Genomic DNA, 1,784 nt, shown 5'->3' on the forward strand with positions numbered 1-1,784 from the left:
TTTATTTTTTTTTTTTTACAAGATTTACGTTCAGGTCTTTTTGGACCCAGCTATGTATGGAGTACCATTCGGTGTCAAAAATACTTTTAGTAGAATTATTATTAATTATGTTGTCATACTAGTGTAATTTTTTTTAAAGCCTATTCCCCATATCTTACACATTTTTGTGATTGCATTTTGTTGATAAATATGAATACGTATGCCTACTGACGAACCACTGCAGCACGGAAACTTGATCTTTTGTCATTTGCAAGTGAAAGTTTATGCAAGTAAAATAAACTTTTGTTTGAAAATATGAAAAAAAAAACGATTTTGCATAACTTTTTTGGTGTGGTTCATGTGCAGTTGAAAATTTCATGTGCAGTTTTTTTTAATTAATAAACAGGTTAAATGTAGTAATAACATGGTAATACCATTCAAAACATTGACATTTTTCTTTTTTTACTCATTGATGAGAAGCTGCTGATCCGATACAATATAGTTTTAGTTGAAAAATATTAAGTTATGACTTATATAAAAACATTTTTCAGGTCCAAATGAACCTGGAATTTGAAAACGGCGTACAGATTTTGAATGCATTATGAGGGTTAAAGTTTACATTTACCCGAGAAGTAAAATGACCTAAGATATTAAAATTTGTTTTAAGATAATATATCTTACCTCTTTTTTCATGTTTTAAGTGTAAATCTAACAAACTTTAGTGAGGTTTATGCTTATAACAATTCAGAACACTTTCCTAAAAAGATAAGAAAAACAAACTAGAATGTATTAAGTCAACAATTTCATCTGGACTCACCTTCTTAACAAGAGGCAAATGCCCCCTCATGTAGCTTTTATGGAGCTCTGCTACCTTCATCGGCTCACTCTTCATCCAGGCCGCCAGGGTCTCAATAGGAGAGCCGATGACCTTCCAATCCACTCCCTGCTGCCTCAGGTGGGCTCTTGCGTGGCTGGCCAGTGCCTTTCGATTCTCAAAATCAAAGCCGCAGAGTTCACAGGTGGCATCGCAGCCTTCAGCAGAAAGAGTAGAGAGTGAGGAACACAAGACATGAAAGTAGACATTGCACCAACATTCAGAATAACGTCTGGATGGAGTCAGCTTTGGTCAGTTTGCCCTGTGACTTAATTTGACTATATGTAAAATTAAATACAATACAAATGTACTTATAATGATAATTAAGAGATGTACATATAAACCACCCTCAAAAGCCTGATGTACCATATTTGATACTCACATTTTAACCGGATTTTTTTCTGAAAAACAATGTATTGATAATCAAGTGAAACCTAAATTGCTTCAGAGCAGTAAGTGTTTATCTTGAAATATTACAAATGGTTATTTTTAGGTTTCCTTTATAAAAATCTGTAAAGATTTCACAAGGTGGACATCTTTAGAATTATAATAAAAGGTTTTTTTACTTGCTAAAAAAGTATAAACTATTAAAGGGGTCATATGATGCGATTTCAATTTTTCCTTTCTCTTTGGAGTGTTACAAGCTCTTGGTGCATAAAGAAGATCTGTAAAGTTGCAAAGACTAAAGTCTCAAATCCAAAGAGATATTCTTTATAAAAGTTAAGAGTCAGCCACACCTACCTAAAACGGCTCGTTCTAATACGCCCCCACATATCTACGTCACGATGTGGGAAGATTTGCAGAATGCGCCCAAATGTTCACGCAAAGAAAGGCGGCGTAACTTTTATTCTCACTGTAGTATTGTTGTTGCCGCAGCCATGTCGTGAAGGCGCTGTGTGTTTCGTTGTGAAAGCGAAACTACTTTGTTTGG

The 1,784-nt window shown here is 34.5% G+C and overlaps 1 protein-coding gene across 5 annotated transcripts in view; it reads right to left on the minus strand.

Moving 5' to 3' along the window:
- Nucleotides 1–1,784, minus strand: part of LOC107660010 (protein Wiz-like) — an 11,964-nt gene that overhangs the window by 3,848 nt on the left and 6,332 nt on the right. For all 5 annotated transcript variants that reach the window (XM_016449146.1, XM_016449147.1, XM_016449144.1 and 2 more), the window contains exon 7: nt 797–1,011. In XM_016449146.1, coding sequence (XP_016304632.1) covers nt 797–1,011 — 215 coding nt within the window. The remainder of the gene's footprint in view (nt 1–796; nt 1,012–1,784) is intronic.

Source organism: Sinocyclocheilus anshuiensis, unplaced genomic scaffold (genome assembly GCF_001515605.1).
Source record: "Sinocyclocheilus anshuiensis isolate Anshui unplaced genomic scaffold, SAMN03320099.WGS_v1.1 scaffold55, whole genome shotgun sequence".
Classification (NCBI taxonomy): Eukaryota; Metazoa; Chordata; class Actinopteri; order Cypriniformes; family Cyprinidae; genus Sinocyclocheilus; species Sinocyclocheilus anshuiensis.